This window comes from Leiobunum rupestre, chromosome 7 (assembly GCF_980474605.1).
Source record: "Leiobunum rupestre chromosome 7, qqLeiRupe1.1.hap1, whole genome shotgun sequence".
In the NCBI taxonomy this organism is placed as follows: Eukaryota; Metazoa; Arthropoda; class Arachnida; order Opiliones; family Sclerosomatidae; genus Leiobunum; species Leiobunum rupestre.
The window spans coordinates 19,108,899-19,130,322 of NC_143390.1; the positions used below are offsets into that span (position 1 = coordinate 19,108,899).

The 21,424-nt window shown below is 36.5% G+C and overlaps 1 protein-coding gene and 1 non-coding gene across 3 annotated transcripts; one reads left to right on the top strand and one right to left on the bottom strand.

Moving 5' to 3' along the window:
* Positions 1–247: 247 nt before the first annotated feature.
* LOC149935009 (nuclear exosome regulator NRDE2) lies at positions 248–21,417 on the top strand. Of its 2 annotated transcripts, XR_016472290.1 has the most exons (12): positions 248–459; positions 526–754; positions 816–1,073; positions 1,155–1,909; positions 2,204–2,461; positions 2,528–3,788; positions 3,861–3,964; positions 5,033–5,163; positions 5,660–5,731; positions 7,102–7,261; positions 10,742–10,979; positions 21,343–21,417. XR_016472290.1 is itself a non-coding variant. In XM_090154079.1 (10 exons), the coding sequence occupies exons 1-10, from the start codon at positions 276–278 to the stop codon at positions 7,255–7,257; spliced, it is 3,408 nt and encodes a 1,135-aa protein (XP_090010205.1). In that variant the 5' UTR covers positions 248–275; the 3' UTR covers positions 7,258–7,312. The 2 variants fall into 2 exon arrangements, 1 of the variants encoding a protein (XP_090010205.1); XM_090154079.1 differs by lacking the exons at positions 10,742–10,979; positions 21,343–21,417 and having other exon boundaries at positions 7,102–7,312.
* LOC149935010 (U12 minor spliceosomal RNA) lies at positions 4,525–4,683 on the bottom strand. Its single transcript, XR_016472403.1, has one exon. It is a non-coding gene; the product is annotated as a U12 minor spliceosomal RNA (small nuclear RNA).
* Positions 21,418–21,424: the final 7 nt, after the last annotated feature.

Here is a 21,424-nt window from a genome sequence, read left to right on the forward strand (position 1 = left end):
TCCAAAAGGCATTATGTATTTCATTTCACCGCGCGTCGATGGCGCCACGTAATCTGCCCATCTCATGGCTTCCTACATTGGCGAAATGGGGGTCCATAGCCTTGTCGTATTGAACAATGCCATCTGCTGATGACATTTCATTCTAAAGAATCTAAATAAATATTCAATTTTTTTGGTATAACACTTTTCACCGGGGTACTTAAGTATTCTTCTATCTCTATAGTAAATTCTTAAATATTTAAATAATTTAAAATTGGCATGAAATATCAGAAATAATGTCATCTGATGAAGAAGAGATTACCAGCATCAGGAAACATGAGGATGATAGTCCAAAATTTGATGATTCTATCGATATGGAAACTGATCTTAGTGAAGTAAACTTCATACAGCCACAGCCGAGCACATCCCTCTTTCCAGCTTATAATCTGCAAAAAAAAGATGTCGAAAGTAGTCTTGGAAGTAAATTTACTTTTGGGCACCTTAAATATTGTTTTATTGTTCACTTACATATTTTTTTGTAAACAGATTCAGAATCACAGGCATTTGATTGGCTTTCAAATGCAAGTTTTTCCACGAAAGCAGCTGATTTTTTATCATTTAATAATGAGCAACCAACAGAAATTGAAATTGATGAAGATACTTTCCGAGTTACTAGAGAAACTAACGAGAGACTCTCTCAAAAAGCTAAAAAGCGCAAAAAAAAATCTAAAAAGAAAAAAGAACCAGAAGTTAAAGAAAAAGATAAAGAACCAGAGTAATGACAGTTATTATTTTTATCAATTAATAATTACTAACATTTAATATTTTTATTAAAGGAAAGATGATTCTTTATATGGCCAGCTATCAAAAATGGTTTTTATCGAAGAAACTGGACTGGCTGCGGAAAGAGCTTATAGGGTTGATCCAAAACCAGATAGAGAAAACTTTGAATTTGATACATTTTATAAAGTTCACATTGCGAAGTATTACCAGAATATTGCAGTTCCTCTTGGTGTGCCCTCTCAAGTTGAAAATGTTCTTCTACAATTTGACAAAAAAAGCAAACAATTACTTAAAAAGGAAAAAGAACTTAGGTATACAAATCCAAAGACAAAAAATTATCACTAAATAGTTTTAAAAAATTAATAAAAGATAATTTTTTTTGTTCGTTTTAGATATTTCAGCTCCAAAAATGTATCGAAGTACATCTCAAAAATACCAGTTCCAATTAGTTCAGCGAAAGATCTTAGAGCTAATGAAACTGTTAGCTATATTCCTTTATCTATATCATTTTCGGAAACTACAGGGAAGATACCGAATAATTACATTAGTGATGTCAACCCTCTTGGAATATACGATGCGGGAACAGCTTCCTATCTAGCTGGTGTTGGTAAATTAGGAGATGAGGATAATCAAAATCTGCAGGAATTGAAACACGAATCGTCCCTCTATAAAAGAACCCAAACTTTCAACGAAGCCTTGAGGGAAAACCCTAATGATGAAAATTTATGGTTGGAATTTGTCTTGTTTCAAGATGAATTAGCTGTTTCAAATCCCTACGAATCAGATCAAATTTCAAACTCAACAAATATAAATAAAGCCTTACTTGAGAAGAAAATTGCCATTTTGGAAAAAGCATTGGCTTCCAATACTCGTCTTCTGCGTTTGGCCACTCTTCGTTTAGACTTGTGTTCCCAAATCATGCCGAGATCGCAGGTTCTATCGGAATGGAAGAATCTAACTTTTGTTCACGCTGGAAATCCCGATGTCTGGAATCGATATATTGAATTTTTGAAGTCTAGTTTAACTTCTTTCACAGTGTCCTCAATAGTCAAAGCTTATGTTAAAGCTATTTCCACTTTGAATAATATTTTGCAAGGAACTTTCAACACTTTCACTCGAGTTCCGGATCTAGAAGATAAACTTTTAGGTAACTAAAACCAAATATTTTATAAAATAGCGTTTAACTAAAAAGATTTATGAAAACAAGAATTGTTACTTCATGGAAATAAAATATTTAATCTAATTTAAAATATTGGAGCGGCTGACGAAGGATTATAGTCTGAAAGCTTCTGAATATTTTAAATTAGATTAAATATTTTATTTCAATGAAGTAACCGTTCTTTTTTTTCATAAATCTTTTTACTTATTCAAATTGAACCATGGAACAGAACTTTAAAATTAAAAAAAATAGTGTTTTATTTACAATCCAAATTCTTTGCAGAACTGTTTTCAAATTATTGCGTGTTTCTTCGCGAAAGTGGATTGACTGAACGATCAATCGCTACTTTCCAAGCAGTGATTGAATTCAACCTATTTGAACCTAAATTACCTCCGCAGACAACTTTCAATGAAAAAGTTACTTCTTTCGAACCATTTTGGGACAGTGGAATGGCTAGAATTGGAGAAGAAGGAGCCCAGGGCTGGGACAACATTTTTGCCCAAAAATTCTTTTCCCTTTGTGATTCTGTTGGTTTCACTGGTAGGTTATATTAGACAGTTTATTGTTATCTAAAATAAAAATTAATTATTACAAATATTCTTCCAGATCTGAATGAAATGGAAGATAAAATTATGGAAAAAAATTTGCTACTAAATGAATTATGGATAAACTTTGAAAATTTGCGTATCAAGTATCATTGGTTACCTTGGAGACCACAAGAAGGGACGGATGAAGATTGTGAAGATCCTGATCGGATGGTTGTTCTCGATGATGTTGCTCCCGTTCTGTTTCAACTGATTTCTGAAAATGCCAAACTGTCCTTAGTACTCAATTTTTTGCGCTTTTTAGGTGTTTCCACTGACATTGATCAAGAAGAATCTAGAATTATTAATACCGAAACAAAAATCATTGAAGACATCTTTTGTCAAACAGTTTCTCTACCGAATGAAACCAATTTCGATTCACTCACGTCATTTTTAAACAGATTATTAGAAAAAGTTAAACCCAAATTTAATTCAGTCATTCAAAATAAACTAGACAAGATATTTATGTCGTATTGCGTTAAAGAAGCCCTTTCAAATTACAAAACTAAAAAGGAGTTCAATGCGCGGATAAAAAATTTGAAGAAAACTGCCAAAAATATCCTGAAAGATGAAAACAACCGCAACTGTTTAGTTTTATGGAATCAGTACGCTCAATTTGAACATCTCTCAGGGAAAGTGAAAGAAACATTTTTAGTTTATGATACTGTATTTTCTAGTCATTGTGGAGTTTCTGGTTGGAATCGTGAGCTTTTTCAGTTCGCTTTAAATGCTATAGAAACGTCCACTGGTCTGAGTCAACTTAGTAATAGTGCCGTGACAAGCGATCATAATTTCAAATTGAAGGGGTATTTGACAGTTTTAGGAGCGGGTGATTGTTACAAGAGCGAAAACTGTGATGAAATATCAACTGTGCTTTTACTTCGTGCAAAAAATGGTTATACAAATTTGATAAACGAAAAAGACGCTAACTATACAGGGCAAATAGAGTCTGATTCTTTTGGAACAAAAGTTTCCGACTATGCGCTTAGCATTTGTTGCTTTTTATTTTTCCAATATTTAACATACGGCATAAAAGGGCCATTAGAATTTGTTGAAAGTTTAATTTCTACCGCAAGAACGAAAGCTGGATGTGAATTAAGCCATTTTGATGTCCACTATTTGAACAAATGCAAAGTGAAGTTATTAAGACTTGCCAATGCTTCGTTATCTATACTCCGACCAGCCTTAGAAACTGCACTTAAAAGTAACCCGGAAGATATTGCTCAATTAACTTTATTGATGAATATTGAGGAGGCCTCTTATCTATCCAGGCAACTCAGAAGGTATTAATAATTCTTTTTTATTTTTGAATTAAATGTCATTTCAAGTACTTCAATTTTACAATGTTTTATAAGGTTTTTTGCAACTTTATTGAATTCCAAATACAAAAATTCAGCCATAGTATGGATTTATGCTATTATCAGCGAATGGCGAAGATTGCTCAAATTTAGTCATAATGGTAAAGTATCTGTATTTTCATATTTATGCCCTTTAAAATCGTTTAACATAGTGTTGTTAATTTTCCGGAAAAATTTCCAAATAGCGGAAAAATAAAAAATTGAAACTGAAATTACTTTTCAAGGATTTTTAATGTTTTTAACTTTTTATCGATATAAAATGTCTAATATCAGTAAACATACTACAAAACATTAATAGTGTTACATTGTTAATCAAATTAAACTAGTCTAGATGTTTAATTTTACTTTCAGATAAAGCCTTTTTATTTAAATTTGCAAACAATATTAGACTAATCATGGAATGAAACCTTTTTTTATTTTAAAGACCTCTTTTGGCTAGGTGAATAATAGTTTTGGGAAAGTCTGTAAGATATTGTTTATTTATTTAACATCTGCTCAAAAAATGAGGGTGGACTTGCAAGTTGAGTTAGTGCCAGTGGCGTAGCCTGAAATAAATGGGGGTGAAATTTCAGTATAGTTAAAAGTGAAATCCAAGGGGGGTGGACATGAAATAGTTTCCCTTGTCTAAATAAATGTGTGTTAGTTTTAGGTAATTCAGGGAAGGGAAGATCACATCAACCGCGGTATCTCGCAAAAGTAGGCGAGTCACCGGCGGGGCGACCTGTCCCCTTTCAAAAATAAGAGGCTACACTTAGATGTAGGTAGCGAAGCCTCGCATCACCAAGGCTTGTTATTTTCCTTACTCATTAGTTTAAGGCACGAGGATTGAAAGTCTGGACAGCGTTTATTTGGATTAGGCGCCTAACCCAATATAGCAAAGGGACCAACGTTTTTCGCAAAATACATAATTATAGTAACCACTAAAGCAGTATTACTTTGCCGGATATGTTTTTCGGTACTTAATATTGTGTTCATTAAAAATAGTTTACCAATAAATAATACTACTTCCAGATAATCATGTATATAGTGCTAACATACATCTCTAAATACCCCCCCCCCCCCCGATATATGGAAGCAATGGTGGGAAGCAAATGTTTCAAAAAAATTCGTATTATATTTCAATGTTATTTTCATTCATTTATCTTTTAAAATATATATTTTTTTATTAGGCAAAGAGGGAAATATTGAAATTCCTCAAGTGGGAGTATCTTGGAAAATCCGTAATTTGTTTGAGAGATCTCTAACAGTGCAGTCTGTTTCCAATTGCCCTTTGATCTGGAGAATGTACATCAAATATGAGGTTAGCATTATTATCACCTTGTAACGAAACTAAACATCTGTTGCACATATACGCCAAAACCATAAGTATCGTAATACTATAAGTATGACACGTTTAGGCATGTATGTATTTTCTCAATATTACGTCTTTTTTTCACGAAAGATAAATGGAAACAAAGTATTATTTTATTTGTGCGTGTAAATCGAAAAGCGTTACCTCTATAAAGACGAGGAAGTGTTTTTAAAAATCAATTTCATGTTCCCAATCAATAATGTATAGTTTTCAAAAGTAATAATTAGTTTTAATATTAGCATCAATGCTAAAAGTACATTCCCAAAAGTATAATTCACGGAGTCGCTACAGGGTGGCGCTATCTCGTTATTTCTTAGCTTCACTGTGAATTACTGAAGTGTCATATTTATGGTTATGTATCATACTTCTGCTTCTATGTTACTTACGCCAAAACTGAATAGTATTATTTTTCGCCACCACCTGCGTCACCGTCTCTTGTAAATAGATGGATCAAGGATGTCCGGATAAAGCCAAAGCGATATTTTATCGTAGCTTGCAAAAGTGTCCAGGACATAAGGTAATTAAACAATCGTATATTTTTTATAACTCTAATAAAATTGTTATCACTGATTATTATTCTAATTGGAAAAAATAGTCTTTTAACACGCCTTACGAAACTTTTTTGACGTAACTAGCGCCAGTTAACCTAGCTTATGATAAATGGTGGAAGAAATATGAAATTAAGTTATCCTAGCGCCAGTTACCCTAGCTTATGATAAATGGTGGAAGAAATATGAAATTAAGTTACTCTAGCTTATGATAAATTGTGCAGAAATAGGAAATTAAGTTACCTAGGTAGCTTATGATAAATTGTGCAGAAATATGAAATTAAGTTATCTTAGCGCCAGTTACCCTAGCTTATGATAAATGGTGGCAGAAATATGAAATTAAATCTAGGAGAAACACAGCTAGCCTTTAAACACGCTAACGCAGTGTTGTATACAAATTTCATTGGACCAACCTTTACGCTGAACGTTTTACGGGCGGGGGGAGGACAATTTCGGAATTTTCCCCTTCTGACGGCAGCAGGCGCTAAAGCGTCTAACCAATGAAAAATGTACACAAGAAAATTCACAACTTTTGACGGGTTGCGTACTCCTTGTGTGTTTGTTGCTCCTAGATTAAATTTTCCTAGCTTATGATAAATTGTGCAGAAATATGAAATGAAGGTATCCTAGCTCCAGTTACCCTAGCTTATGATAAATGGTGGCACAAATATGAAATTAAGTTATTCTACCGCAAGTTACCCTAGCTTATGATAAATGGTGGAACAAATATAAAATTAAGTTATCCTAGTGCCAACTACCCTAGCTTATGATAAATGGTGGAAGAAACATAAAATTAAGTTATCCTTGCACCAACTACCTAGCTTATGATAAGTGGGGGCAGAAATATGAAATTAAATTATCCTAGCTTATGATAAATTGTGCAGAAATATGAAATTAAGTTATCCTAGCGCCAGTTACCCTAGCTTATGATAAATTTTGCAGAAATATGAAACGAAAGGTCTATTCACACGAGCCAACTTTTTGATCCAACTAGATGAGTCAACTTTGAGTTGAGTAAACTAGTTGGTTCGTGTGAATAAAAGTTCGATGAGTTGATCCACCAAAAAAGTACGCGAGAAAAAAATGGATCACCGATCCATTTTTGCTGACTCAGCATTTTGATTTGAAAAGTTGGCTCGTGTGAAAAGGTCTTAAGTAATCCTTGATAAAAATGGAAAAAAAATTTAAAGGGAGAATGAACTAAACGAAAAAATTCGTCTACTAACAAACTATATGACCTGTTTTTAACTTAACTAGCGCCAATCGTTTTATCATAAACATGGAAGCCCGCCTATTCTTATTTAATATTTATTAAATTTCTTCACGTTTTTGTTTGTAGAGTCTGTATTTGGATTCTGCCCAATATTTCCCGGAAAGTTTGGATGAAATTTCGGATTTATTGACGGAAAAAGAAATACGCGTTCGTACGCCATTAGAAGAGATTCAACTTTTATTGGAGCACAAAAAGTCTGAAAACTCGCTTACGCAAGAATAATAAGGTATGGGGAAATCCATACCCTATTGTTTACTATTTAAATTTTAAAATTAAAATTTTTAAATGTTTATAAGTCATTAATTTCAGTTATCATCCTAAGCTTAAGCATATAAAAAATGTATTTATTTGTACTTAGGGAGAATGACCTTTCGCGAACGAAACCAGTCTATAGATGGCGGTACGGCGCACAGTGGGACGAAACGAGAAAAAAGGAGGCGCCGCGAATATCTCCAAACCTGTTTTAGGTAGAAAATTGAAATTTTCAGGTCGCATACAGTGAGTGGGGGAATACCTACTATGAAAATTTCGATGACCTTGAACCATGTCTTCAAGGTCATCCAAAAATTATCTCGAAAACCGTAAGAGTTGCGAAGATGGTTTCAATTAGAAAAGTGTTCCACGTCCTATTTTAGGTCTACGTAGCTTTGATTCAATCGGATTTGCACAACAGAAAGTCGATAAAATAAAGATCAAAAATGCAAATTGACTATTAAAATGGCGCTCAATTTTAAATCAAAAGCAAAAAGCTATAATCACCCTAAATCACGCGCTGAATCTTTCTACATATTTAGCTGGCCGCTAGAAATGTCGCTTGTAGTCTCTATCGAGTTCAAATTCTTCTATAGTTGGGTGAAGTAGGATACGCGATAAAGGAAAATCGTATTTGGACGTTTTTCATAATGTTTCTGGGAGACATTGTGATTTAGTGCTTTATCTTTATAATTTTATTTGTGCTACAGAGGGACCCGGATGGATATGGGTTATTGATATTTATACACTATAATACTACTAGAATCGAGAAATATGACTACTTGTATAATATTATTTAATATATTTTTTTTTTAAATCTAAGAATTATTCGTATCTTTACACTTTTTAAGAGCAACTAAGATTTTAGATGTCCATAGACAGAGCAAATAACAGAGACTAAATATATACATAGATAACCTAGAATTAATTGGTTTTAATTAATGGTTTTTGTATAAAAGAATTAGTTAGGATGACAAAACATACAAGTTTTTTTTTAACGAGTTTAGTTACTTTAACAGGTTTTATGGCCTCCACAGAATAAAATATGACTTGCAAACCGAAATCTCAGGTATTACAGTATGCTATCGATATAAAGTCATCATAAAATACCCAAGAAAAAAATTTTCATCGATTTAAAATTTTCCTCAAATGCCCACTTTTTTCACCGTTTCGTCCCACTGTGCGGCGCTAGTTTATCAACTTTCTCCGAGGTAGCGCCCATAAGTAGCGCCAATGATTTACCGTCTGCTACAGATAAATTAAAAACAGGGTTCGTACACGACCTGGAAAAGTAAGGGAATTTTAAAATGATCCCAAAAATAAATCGGACAAATAAATTTTTGAAAGATGTACATAATAAATATTTTTCAAGATTTTACCTCAAAAAATTCATTTATTCTACAAAATTGGTCAGGGAATTTAATTCTGGAAATTTTGTACGAACCCTTTAAAAATTCCCAAGATTTTTTTTCTGAAATAAACTTATCATAGTATAAGCAAAAGATACAAAAATTATATTAAAATGCAAGTATCATTATTTATAAAGTCAAATTTACGAATAACGATGAAGAAAAACTAATAGTAGAGCCTAGCGCCGCCGATTCAACGCCGCCGCCGAATTGTTTTTGAGATTTTCTTTGTAACTTAATTTTTTTTTTCAAATACATTTTGGAATTTTTTTTAAAATTTCTAAACGGGGGATAAACGTTTGCGCCGCCGACGCTGAAAAAAATCAACGCCGTCGAGGATTTTTGAAAAATCGGTGCGCTGCACCGCGCCGCCGCCGGGTGATTTAGGCGAAACGCCGCCGCCGACCCAAATCAAATCGGCGCTATGTTCTAACTAATAACGTCTGATTTAGCCTCTACCTATCTAGGTTTCAATGGCGATCCAAAGGGGGCGTAGAGATAGTTTTGGGCAATTTTAAGCGTGTCGCCTAATCCCCCTCACGCTCGAAGAGTAAGCCACGCCCCCCCCCCCCCCTTATAAAATCAAATCAGTCCCGTACCTCATTGGTTCTTTAAAACTTACGTGTCCCAACGCGATTGAAGCGCTCGCTGGTGACGTGAGTCCCCCCCCCCCGTCCCCTAGCACGAGAGGGGATTCGACCATAGAGTAGTAGCACTCCGTAGCTTTGGCCATGGCCGCCATTGTGGGCGCGAATTTTTTATGAATAGGAAAAAGCATGGGTGACGTCGTGTGACGTAGCACTGCCATTACTCTATAGTGCCGATGACTCGTCTCAAAATAGTAATTCTCCCTGAAAGGGGAATGCCACCAAAACCAAAATTTACGAGGATTTTTTACAGAATGATAGAAAATATATTAATGATTATGTCCCTGATATTATATAGTTATTGGAAAAGTATTTAAAAAGTTACGCTACTTTTTCCGCAACTTACATAAAACGGCTCCAAAAATTTCAGAAATCGCGGTTGAACCTACGTGCAGCGCCAAAAGAATGAAGCGGCAAAAATTTGAGAAAGGGCGGCGTGTAAGGCATTTTAAAAACACGATAAACTACAATCAAGGACAGTAGATACAGGGACGAGAAAGTGTATTGGCGGCCTCTGTTGGAATATATCACCTAAAACGACCTAAACGCAAGGAGAGTTAGTTGTAAACAAAAAAAAATGGCGGTCACCTAATTTTAGCGGTTCTTAACGAGGCTTAATTCCAAAGAAATGGGCATTTTATTATTTACGCTCGTAGTTTTATTTTTAATTTAACATCAAAATGGTAAAAACTAACTACAATAATACGGTCCATGGTGAACCACGTCTTAACAATGGCCGCGGTTTGTTTACATCTAACTCCCCGTGAATATGAAGACGTTTAAAATCGAAATTTTTTCCCTGCTTTCTCGTCCCTGTATCTACTGTCCTTGCTACAATCTACGAATATAACTCGGTTTAAAAGCGAAGGAGAATGTCGTAGCAGACCGAAAAACGATAAAACCGGGGAAAATATTTCGTTCACGAGATGGCGCTGTAGGTAGGTTCAACAAAGCGGTTCTGAGGTTCTCGAAATTTGGTTGCTAATAATAAATCAAATACTGGAAATATGAACATGAAATTTTTTGTATAACCATTTTCGGACGTCCTCTATCCATTTAATTTAACCAATTTTAGGGTAGTGACAATTCCCCTTTAATAAATACATTCTTGGGCATATATTATTTAAATAATAGAGCGTAAGCAATAGTGGAGTAAAGGGGTGAATGGAGGTCTGGGGCAATGACGGGTGTGGGTGGTGAGAAATGCTGGAATTAGGTTGGTGGGGGTTGCGGTGGGAGATGGCCAAATGGACGGAGCTTGTTCTTTCCTAAGTGTTAACCCGCGGTGACATCAAAATTAATTGGCAAATGCCTCCATCAAAGAGGCAGAGCCATTAGCGTTGTAACCATGGTGACGTAAATTGAAGTCATCTCCCCCTTCTTTATATTTGATGGCAGGGGATCTCTGGAGAACGGCCCATCCCGACGGTGCTCCACCAAATCTCATTTTCTCTAATTTCCACCAAAATTGGCTTTACATTGGTTTTCGGGCCGTTGCCTCTCGGGATATAATCGCTTTGACTGGTAGCAAATTTCGTTCACTCAGGATGAGCTCAATCTGGAATATATAAACGGAAGTGATTTATAATCAGGACACTCTGCCGGAAATTAGAAAAACATCGACGATATTTTACCAGTAAGCACTCTAAAAATTATTTTTACTTTATTTAATTGCTTTTGGATGCATTTTTCCTTACCGCCCCTTGGGTGGGTTGGGAGATTCAAATTTCGAAACTGTATTGTGAATCCAATAACGCGCCGTTGCTATGGTCATTCGTAACCTCGTTATTTGAAATGAAATACCAAAGATGGGAAGATGATATTAGGACTACCAACAGCAGACGCGAATAGTTCTTTTTGTAAATACACGTGGCCTTCTTGTTTAAATGTTGCTCTTACGTCACAGTCTCTTACTTTTACAAGTCTACGAGTGCGCGCTATAGTCGCCAGAGTAATATATTTTTTTAGCGCGCTACAGTTGCCATAGGAATGTAGGATTTTCTAGCACGCTACAGTTGCCAGAGGCATATAGCTTTTTCTAGCGCGCTACAGTCGCGAGGATTATTGGTTTTTCTATAGCGCGCTACAATAGGCCTTTCCATAAATTCGCTACGACTACCCAACTTGTTCTTGAAATTGTGCAGTCAAACCTATGGACGAATCCATTCGCTCTCTTTAGTGGAAGAGCTGGGGAAGCATTTTAGCATTGTAGAAGTTAGAAAAAAACAGTAAACAAGAAGGCCACGTTAATTTATAGAAAGGCCTATTGCCAGAGGCATATAGCTTTTTCTAGAGCGCTACAGTCGCGAGGATTATTGGTTTTTCTATAGCGCGCTACAATAGGCCTTTCCATAAATTCGCTACGACTACCCAACTTGTTCTTGAAATTGTGCAGTCAAACCTATGGACGAATCCATTCGCTCTCTTTAGTGGAAGAGCTGGGGAAGCATTTTAGCATTGTAGAAGTTAGAAAAAAACAGTAAACAAGAAGGCCACGTTAATTTATAGAAAGGCCTATTGCCAGAGGCATATAGCTTTTTCTAGAGCGCTACAGTCGCGAGGATTATTGGTTTTTCTATAGCGCGCTACAATAGGCCTTTCCATAAATTCGCTACGACTACCCAACTTGTTCTTGAAATCGTGCAGTCAAACCTATGGACGAATCCATTCGCTCTCTTTAGTGGAAGAGCTGGGGAAGCATTTTAGCATTGTAGAAGTGAGAAAAAAACAGTAAACAAGAAGGCCACGTTAATTTATAGAAAGGCCTATTGCCAGAGGCATATAGCTTTTTCTAGAGCGCTACAGTCGCGAGGATTATTGGTTTTTCTATAGCGCGCTACAATAGGCCTTTCCATAAATTCGCTACGACTACCCAACTTGTTCTTGAAATTGTGCAGTCAAACCTATGGACGAATCCATTCGCTCTCTTTAGTGGAAGAGCTGGGGAAGCATTTTAGCATTGTAGAAGTTAGAAAAAAACAGTAAACAAGAAGGCCACGTTAATTTATAGAAAGGCCTATTGCCAGAGGCATATAGCTTTTTCTAGAGCGCTACAGTCGCGAGGATTATTGGTTTTTCTATAGCGCGCTACAATAGGCCTTTCCATAAATTCGCTACGACTACCCAACTTGTTCTTGAAATCGTGCAGTCAAACCTATGGACGAATCCATTCGCTCTCTTTAGTGGAAGAGCTGGGGAAGCATTTTAGCATTGTAGAAGTGAGAAAAAAACAGTAAACAAGAAGGCCACGTTAATTTATAGAAAGGCCTATTGCCAGAGGCATATAGCTTTTTCTAGAGCGCTACAGTCGCGAGGATTATTGGTTTTTCTATAGCGCGCTACAATAGGCCTTTCCATAAATTCGCTACGACTACCCAACTTGTTCTTGAAATTGTGCAGTCAAACCTATGGACGAATCCATTCGCTCTCTTTAGTGGAAGAGCTGGGGAAGCATTTTAGCATTGTAGAAGTTAGAAAAAAACAGTAAACAAGAAGGCCACGCTAATTTATAGAAAGGCCTATTGCCAGAGGCATATAGCTTTTTCTAGAGCGCTACAGTCGCGAGGATTATTGGTTTTTCTATAGCGCGCTACAATAGGCCTTTCCATAAATTCGCTACGACTACCCAACTTGTTCTTGAAATCGTGCAGTCAAACCTATGGACGAATCCATTCGCTCTCTTTAGTGGAAGAGCTGGGGAAGCATTTTAGCATTGTAGAAGTGAGAAAAAAACAGTAAACAAGAAGGCCACGTTAATTTATAGAAAGGCCTATTGCCAGAGGCATATAGCTTTTTCTAGAGCGCTACAGTCGCGAGGATTATTGGTTTTTCTATAGCGCGCTACAATAGGCCTTTCCATAAATTCGCTACGACTACCCAACTTGTTCTTGAAATCGTGCAGTCAAACCTATGGACGAATCCATTCGCTCTCTTTAGTGGAAGAGCTGGGGAAGCATTTTAGCATTGTAGAAGTGAGAAAAAAACAGTAAACAAGAAGGCCACGTTAATTTATAGAAAGGCCTATTGCCAGAGGCATATAGCTTTTTCTAGAGCGCTACAGTCGCGAGGATTATTGGTTTTTCTATAGCGCGCTACAATAGGCCTTTCCATAAATTCGCTACGACTACCCAACTTGTTCTTGAAATCGTGCAGTCAAACCTATGGACGAATCCATTCGCTCTCTTTAGTGGAAGAGCTGGGGAAGCATTTTAGCATTGTAGAAGTGAGAAAAAAACAGTAAACAAGAAGGCCACGTTAATTTATAGAAAGGCCTATTGCCAGAGGCATATAGCTTTTTCTAGAGCGCTACAGTCGCGAGGATTATTGGTTTTTCTATAGCGCGCTACAATAGGCCTTTCCATAAATTCGCTACGACTACCCAACTTGTTCTTGAAATTGTGCAGTCAAACCTATGGACGAATCCATTCGCTCTCTTTAGTGGAAGAGCTGGGGAAGCATTTTAGCATTGTAGAAGTGAGAAAAAAACAGTAAACAAGAAGGCCACGTTAATTTATAGAAAGGCCTATTGCCAGAGGCATATAGCTTTTTCTAGAGCGCTACAGTCGCGAGGATTATTGGTTTTTCTATAGCGCGCTACAATAGGCCTTTCCATAAATTCGCTACGACTACCCAACTTGTTCTTGAAATCGTGCAGTCAAACCTATGGACGAATCCATTCGCTCTCTTTAGTGGAAGAGCTGGGGAAGCATTTTAGCATTGTAGAAGTGAGAAAAAAACAGTAAACAAGAAGGCCACGTTAATTTATAGAAAGGCCTATTGCCAGAGGCATATAGCTTTTTCTAGAGCGCTACAGTCGCGAGGATTATAGGTTTTTCTAGTACGCTACAGTTTCCAGAGGAATATTGCTTTTTCTAGCGCGTGCTACAGTCGCGAGGATTATAGCTTTTTATAACGCGCACTGCAGTCGCCAGAGGAATATAGCTTTTTCTAGCGCGAGCCGCAGTCGCCAGAGGCATATAGCTTTTTAAAACGCGCGCTGCAGTCGCCAGAGGCATATAGCTTTTTAAAACGCGCGCTGCAGTCGCCAGAGGAATATAGCTTTTTCTAGAGCGCGCTACAGTCGCCTGAGGAATATACATTTTTCTGGCGCGCGCTACAGTCGCCTGAGGAATATACATTTTTCTGGCGCGCGCAACAGTTGCCAGAGGAATATAGCTTTTTCTAGTGCGCGTGGAAATGTCTTTGACGTAAGAGCAACATATTATATTTTTTTACTTTTTATTCATTTTCTGTTATTGGGAAAGAGACTAATTTAACCCACGAGACTTTTCTATAAATAGAAATTTTTATTCTTTGGTTTTTTTTATTGGAGTTCTTTATTAGAAAGAGCGCTTCCGTTTTATTTCAATTTAGAAAATGGCATTTTATTGTTTCGCCCGAAGTCTTTTAAAGCTGCCACGGAAAGCGAAAGAGGATTTGATACAAAGAGCGATGCTTAAAAATAATATCCCCGCCTTTTTCGTTCTCTGGTCGGCTGGCTATGAAATAGCTTTGTTTATTCCAAAATGGGTACTTTGTCTCCTGTCTATATTAAATTTCTTAACTCCGCCTCCATCTGCACCTCGCCCGTCTTTTTGGTTTTGCCACCCAAGAGATAAAGAAGGAGAAAATTCCTCTTCATTATTAAAATTCCATCGGAAGAGACCTCATATACTAGAGAATCTAATAAAACGGCCCACTGAACCGAATGAAAGTTAAAACTTCCTCCATTTCGATTTCAGCACCCAACTGGCTATTCCATTTAAATTTGAGATTTAATTGAACTTTAAAATATTAGATTGAATTTGCTTCGACAATAGTAACGGCAGAAGTCTATTGCGTTCCATAAGTGTGTCAGTTGGTTGAAATAATAGATCTTTTAAGAATATAATATAGACAAAAGTGTATCGTCGCCGTTAAAACAAAACCACGTATCTTTTCGGTGGCCTTTTTGAGAAAAATGGATTTTTTAATTTTGCAGCGACTTGTGAAATCGCGTGTTAGGTTTTTACGTGTGAGTTAATTTTATAGTTACATAATTTCGTTTCAATATTGACTCTTGATGAGGATTTTAATTTAAAAATATTTTGCTAAATGGAATTTTTAGAGATACGTCATTTTGCGTCATGAAGTGAGATAGGAGCTGAAAATAAGCAAGATACGTGCTTTTGCGCGAAATAAGTTGTGAATATCAAAGATACGTTTAAATGTTTTCGCGATTTAAAAAAATAAATAAAATTGCAACCTATTAATGTTTTTAATGTTATATACGTAAATTGGGGTGTAGAATCTAAATGTGTCAATTTTGACAAAACCACGTATCTCAAGTTACGTGGTTTTGTTTTAACGGCGACGGTATGTAAAAGTGGTATTTTTATTAGCAGGCGCTTTTCACTAAAATAAAGAAAATTAACACGCGCTCTTATATTTAATCTAATAATGAGTGTTTGTATATGTGTTTGTCCGCTTCCGCTATAGTAATTTACAGTTTTCAACTTACGTCGACCACATTTGTTAACCGTTTTTTGGAGTTAGATGGCGCCTGTATCAATTGGTACTTAAAATTAAAATTTCTTAATGCAACCGAATAAGTAGTTCAGAAATGATTTATACTAACTAAAAATATAATTTCCAAACTAATCGGTCTTAATTTAAAAAAGTTCTGTACATTTTAAGTCGAAAATTTACTAAAATTATTAAATGGACAAATTACCAACTTGTGGTCGCCCTAATGGCAAAATGAATATTGGGCTATTGAGGATCTGATTTTTTCTATCGATTGACATATCAATGACAGTTCTAAACCTTATGGTTGAAGCGTAATGTCAGATTCGGCGGCGGCGGACAACACGGTACGTGATCTTAGTACACACAAATCCCTTCTAAAGGATGGTGTGTAAAAAGTGCTCTTGCCCAACTTATTAATATATTTCTCGCACGAGCGATTTGCACGCTCGTAGACTTATAAAAGTAAGAGACTGTGACGTAAGAGCCACATTAAAACAATAAGTCCACGTTACTTTATAAAAAGAACCATTGCACGTAGTATTGGAACTCCCTGGTCCTAGGCCTCGGCATGGCTTTCTGCAGTCTGCACACGCTCGCTACTAGTTTAAAGGTAGGATGAACTCCATTTAAAAATCGTCTTCTAGTACACGCTATAACTTGATTTTAACGTAACTAGCGCCAATCACCCTTGCATCCGTTAACCCTGGTTTCAGAACTGTGAAATTAGTTGATCTACCATAGGTATAGTTCATATTCCCTTTTCCGTCCGCAAAAAAGTGCGGTCATTTTAGAAATGGCTCTCATTAAAACATTACCACGCGTAAGTTAGGTAAATGACACACTTCCTGTAACATTAATTATATACTTTTGGTAGAAGTATAGCGTCAAAATAGCTCAAAAATTAAATCGAAAACGTTGAATTTATGGTTTACTAAAGGACGAATACCGGGTTATTTTTCTTATTTATTTTTCCCATCAAAGCGTATAAAATCTCTGTACATGACGTTGTTTTCCCGGATTACCCGGGGGCCCGCCTGTCCGTCTGCTCCGGGGCAGTATTGTGCATTTTCGTCCAAGAGCCGCTCACCGCTCGCACTCACTAGCCTAATATCCGCTCACGCTCACGCATTTTTAAGCGGTAAAATCTGCTCTTCTATCTTTTCGCTCTTTTTTAAACGGTAAAATCTGCGCTCCTCTCTTTTCGCCCTTGTTAGAGCGGTAGAATAAGCGCTTCTCTCTTTTCGCTCTTTTTTGAGCGGTAGAATAAACACTCCTATCTTTTCGCTCTTTTTTGAGCGGTAGAATAAACACTCCTATCTTTTCGCTCTTTTTTGAGTGGTAGAATAAGCGCTCCTCTCTTTTCGCCCTTTTTAGAGCGGTAGAATAAGCGCTTCTCTCTTTTCGCTCTTTTTTGAGTGGTAGAATAAGCGCTCCTCTCTTTTCGCTCTTTTATGAGCGGTAGAATAAGCGCTTCTCTCTTTTCGCTCTTTTTTGAGCGGTAGAATAAACACTCCTATCTTTTCGCTCTTTTTTGAGCGGTAGAATAAACACTCCTATCTTTTCGCTCTTTTTTGAGTGGTAGAATAAGCGCTCCTCTCTTTTCGCCCTTTTTTGAGCGCTGAAATTGGCAATCCTTTTCATTTCGCGCTCTTTTACAAAAACATTTTTCCGCTCAATTTCGCTCATAATAACAAAAGCACTCACAATGAGAGTAGCGGTGCCCATCACAGCTCCCGGGATGGCTGCTTCAATCTTTCGAGTAATTTTCTCCACGCGTCGTCAACACTCTTTTTACCCGCCCACCTTAGCCCCACGCGAATGTTTTTTCATTACGTTAAATCTGGAAAAATATGGCATCTCTCTAATCCCCCGAAGGATTTTCGTCGGCTCATCGTTTCGCGTTATATAAAAAATAATCCAGTTCTCTCGTTCTACGTAGCTGCTTCCAGGTGTCAATCGCAAGGACAATTTCGAAATTCAACTAGTAGTTGATACGGTTCAAACTATTTAGCCAGGTTCACACTTACCCCTAAAATCGCTTCGTTTTAGATAACTAGTTTTCAAAACCAGTGAGAAATCGCTTCGTGTTGGTTCGGGAAGCAACTCGTCCAAGTCGCTTTCAAAACGACAAGGCGGGGAAGTCAAATGGCTCGTATTTTCCGAAATAATGGGAATTAAATTCTAAATAATGTCAAATAATATTACTGTATGTATAGTAAACATCATCAAATAATTGTTTTGGGATACATTTTAGTATTATCAAAATTCTGGTCATAATTTGAAATTACGTTAAGCCTTGGCTATAATCGAACCGGGTTACCGGGGTGAACTTCAGTGAAGTGATTTCGCACGTGTGAACCAAGAATGATCGTCGTGGAAAAGTCAGGGAATTTTAAGAATTTGTAAAAATTCATGGAAAAGTCAGGGAATTTTAAGAATTTGTAAAAATTCACGGAAAAGCCAGGGAATTTTAAGACTTTGTAAAAATTTATGGAAAAGTCAGGGAATTTTAAGAATTTGTAAACGTCAGGGAATTCAATTTTATCTTGGCACATTTTGAAGGTAATTTTACTCTAGATCTATGACAAATTCTATGATTATCATTTATTTCCTTAAGAGTTTGAATTATAAATAAACAAATTTGGCCTTAAATAGTCAGGGACAACCTCTAAAAATGGTCAGGGAAAACAGCGAATACGTATCTCAAAATTTTGTGACAACTCCATATTGCGTCTATGTTAACGAGAGAACGTCACGAGTATTATCAAGAATGTATTTATTTATACTCGGGGAGAATGAATATGTCTAGATTACTTTTAGCGTTTCTCCAATTCCACCCGTTGGGGCCCCCGGTATGCTCCTCCGCTTTAATAAAATGAAATAATACTGCAATCTCATTGGTTCTTAAAAATTACGTTTTTCGACGCTATTAACGCTGCTGCGAGGACGCAAAAAATAAGACCGCCTCAACGTGTCCGTCGATAGTCTCGACCATTGAGTTGGGAATATTAATCTAGAGATCCAATCAAATCTGCTCCCCGCGAAACAAGTTTTTGAAAAATACGAATGTGCCGTCTGCTCTAAAATGACGAGCAAACGTTATCATATGACCCGTGGCGCCATCCATTATTTTGAAGAAAAAAAATCTTTTTGCTTGAAAACGCGTCTTATTTGAACGAACCATTGAGAGATAGACGGCGCCACGGTAGAATGATAACGTTTTCTCGTCATTTGGGACGCCGATGGGAGCAGACGACAGTATTCTTATTTTTAAAAACTTGTTTCGCGAAATACTGAAATCCGACGTTTTGATTGGACCTCTAGATTAATATTCCCAACTCAATGGTCTCGACATATTCATTCTCCCTGAGTATAAATAAATACATTCTGGTATTATCTAAACAAGAATGTATTTTTTTATACTTAGGGAGAATTACTATGTTTTGACGATACGCAAGCGTCATAGTCGTATTTCCCCCCTGGCACGAGTGGGGGGAAGCGTGGGCTGCAAACGCGTCGGCAGACGTCAGTTTTAGGGAACCAATGAGATACCGGGAAATTTTATTTATTTTGGGAGGAAAGAGCTGACTTGTTGAGATGAGTGGGATTGGGATAAACGCTAACGTCTCGACAGAGTGCTTCTCCGTAAGTATTTATATATTCTTGATCTAAAGTAGGCCTTGCATCGTTATCGCGCGCGCACTCTGATAGAAAGGGAAAATAATAATTCACGGAAAAGTTGTAGTTAAATACTTCCTTCCCCGAAGGTTCTATTATAAACGTCTGATATTACAAATTTTTTCAAGTTCCTGAGCTTTTTATTTATCAGACAGGGTGAGAAAACACAGGGAGAAAATATAGGAGTATAGAAGTAGCTTATTACTTTTAATATCCTGCCCCTGTGATATCTGATATTATTGGAATTTTTTTAATTCTACTTTAATCAAAGAGTATATACGGCTATATACTCTTTGATGTAAATATTTACGATATATTATCAATAATGTCAATTGTACTTGAGAATAATAGACAAGTTAAACCATCCCTCTTGAAAACGTGTACGGGGGAACTTGTTGGGGGAATGTAGATTGTACTGAATAGAGTGACGTCTACACTCAGCTACAAGTTCCCTCATTCACGTTTTTTAGCGGCGGCTTAAAATAACCTGTGTACTAGCAAATGTTAGGTGAAAACGTCAAGAGATAAAGTGTACTACCATAAGTCAATAGTACTTTTACTTTTGGTACTACGTTTTCGGGGTTGTTCAAAATGCATAATACCATTTTGCATTTTGAGTTTCTAGGAAACTAATTTGCATTTTGCATTTTGAGGGTTTGATATGTGGAAAAACATTTTCAAAATGTTTTTACTCTGGTACCATCATCGTAACTCTTGTAGAGAAAGTTCTTCTGCTATTTACTCCCAAGTAATCAGTTACTCACTTACTCAGAAGCAGACGAACATTCTTACAGGTCCACTTTATTTCCCAAACTGACTGCAAGGATGGTTTTGAATAATTATTATTAATTAAGAATAATAATTAATTACTAATTAATTATTAAGAATTACAAACTAACTGTGCATTTGTAAAAGCATTTTGCATTTTTTCAAAATGAATTTTTATTTTTATTTTGAGCTGCAAAAACCATTTTACATTTTGCATTTAGACAAACCAATTTTCAAAATTTATGCATTTTGAGTTATAGAGAAAGTATTTTGCATTTTACATTTTGAGTTACGAAGGAAGTATTTTGCATTTTACATTTTGAGTTATGAAGGAAGTATTTTGCATTTAAAAAAAAAGCATTTTGAACCCCTTGGGGAAAGTATCTACAAAGGATTGGAGTGAATGAACGAATTTATTATTCATTCACGGGTACAAAATAAAAGAATATACAAATGACACTAATGAAATGAATATACAAAATGGGAGTGGTATGCTACTCTAAACTGATGGGAAGTTCGTATTTAGGGGGAGGGTTTATGAGGGTTCAACCCACCCCCTCCAAAAGGAATCTAGGGGGTGCAAAACGTAATAGTGCTTTTAAGTCTCAAGGGAGTTACAAAATAAAATGCTGGAAACACCCTCGACTGATGTTATTAGTTTAATTAGTCGTCAAAATCTTTATTATTTCCGAAGTTTTCGTTTGCAAACCTCTACGGAGCCAGCAGGTAGTCAGTTCCAACTTCCAAGGTCGAATTCTTCTAGGTCTGACTCCTGAGTATTGTTTAGTTCAGAGGAGGGTGTGCGATTTAGTACTGTCTACGCCACTGGGTTAGTTTAGTCAATTCATATTCATTTAGTTACACATTTTCAACGTAGTTAGTTAGGTACTTCACTTCATTGGGTTTTTTATTATAAACTTAAGTCTTTTCCCTACACTTTATTTGGCATGAGTTCTTTTTACTAATACTTGACTTGACTACTGTCAAGTAAATCATAACGCTGAGTGTGAGCCGAAGCTAATAATTTCCTCAAAATTATTTTTCAGGAAATTCAAGCCGAACAAGTCATGTTCTCATCCGCCCCTCGATAGGAACGTGTAAGGAAGCGAGCTTCGTAGTTCCCGTCGA